Here is a 1,141-nt window from a genome sequence, read left to right as displayed (position 1 = left end):
AAGACCCAGTTTTGTACTCTGAAAAGCATCATGACTTTTTAAATCTATAAAGTATCAATCTTTTACTTGGAGTCTTTATTTGGGATGAATTACTACACTACAATACGGCAATGCAAGTGTGGAAGAAGAGAATAATGTCGTTCAAGTTGCCTTCCGATCCGAACACATGTCTTGGATGGAAGACATGTACTCTTCTTCTCTATTATTTCTTCCTCTCTTTTCAAATTTTAATTATGTTTATATGTAATGTATAAAGCCAGACTCAATCTAAGAAAAGAAACCTTGCAGCAACAATATCAATCGGTAAGATATTTCTATCTAACAATATTATAACATCATATTCATATTGATACATGATAATCAGCAAGGTTTCTTCGTATTGTTATACAGGTGGAGGAACGGACTTCTAATTATAACAACTATGCGATTGGTTCTCGTGTGATAGAGTATGGTGATACCAAAATCAAAGCTGTCAAGCTCTCTCTCTTTGAAGGCTTCGATCCTGCATCCACCAACTTCTCTCCAAACAACAACATCCTACCACCACAGACTTCTATTGAAGTTGTTAACCAAAGAGATGCATATCTTTTCTTCATATGGCAAAGGGTATATAAAATAAAATAATGCTCCTTTTTCTATCAACTCAGCTTATGATTAACAATGCGAGTTGGTTTTTGTTCTGTTTACAGTACAAGATTTTGGAACATGAAACAGAAGAAAAGGCACAAGCCTTGAAGGAGATTACAGAGATGGTGAACCACAGAAATCATATAGATGGTAGTGTAAAATTGATTGGTACTTCATTATTTAGTGTTCCTGAAGTTAAGCAATAATTTGGTAAACAATTGATTGCTTTTTAACATAGTTTCACTTATTTTTGAATTTGGTAAATAATACCCTTTTGAATTTTTTTTATATCCTTCATGAGAATTGTGATTCATTTACGAGTAGCAAGCTATGTTAATCTGTTTTTGATTGGATTGGCTTAATTTTGAAGTTTACAGTTGTGTATTAAATTTAATTGGATTATCTTGTTTTGTGGTGATTTTATGAAATTTCTGAACTAAATTTGTGTTTAAGACTTCTCTTTGAGTGTATCTACTGTTTTTTATATTAAAAAATAAATTTCTAATTTAAAAGT

The 1,141-nt window shown here is 31.5% G+C and overlaps 1 protein-coding gene across 1 annotated transcript; it reads left to right on the top strand.

Moving 5' to 3' along the window:
- Positions 1–246: 246 nt before the first annotated feature.
- On the top strand, positions 247–833 carry LOC112799701 (vacuolar-processing enzyme-like). Its single transcript, XM_025841749.3, has 3 exons — positions 247–303; positions 391–606; positions 690–833. The coding sequence occupies exons 1-3, from the start codon at positions 247–249 to the stop codon at positions 831–833; spliced, it is 417 nt and encodes a 138-aa protein (XP_025697534.1).
- Positions 834–1,141: the final 308 nt, after the last annotated feature.

Source organism: Arachis hypogaea, chromosome 5 (assembly GCF_003086295.3).
Source record: "Arachis hypogaea cultivar Tifrunner chromosome 5, arahy.Tifrunner.gnm2.J5K5, whole genome shotgun sequence".
Lineage (NCBI taxonomy): Eukaryota > Viridiplantae > Streptophyta > Magnoliopsida > Fabales > Fabaceae > Arachis > Arachis hypogaea.
This window is presented reverse-complemented; position numbering and strand designations above follow the sequence as displayed.

What these genes read in the sequence shown, in the direction of transcription:
- LOC112799701 (XM_025841749.3), top strand. Translation starts at nt 247, where the DNA reads ATGTATAAAGCCAGACTCAATCTAAGAAAAGAAACCTTGCAGCAACAA. An exon ending in TGCAGCAACAATATCAATCG is followed by an intron (nt 304 to 390) that starts GTAAGATATTTC and finishes ATTGTTATACAG; the next exon opens with GTGGAGGAACGGACTTCTAA. An exon ending in TTTTCTTCATATGGCAAAGG is followed by an intron (nt 607 to 689) that starts GTATATAAAATA and finishes TTCTGTTTACAG; the next exon opens with TACAAGATTTTGGAACATGA.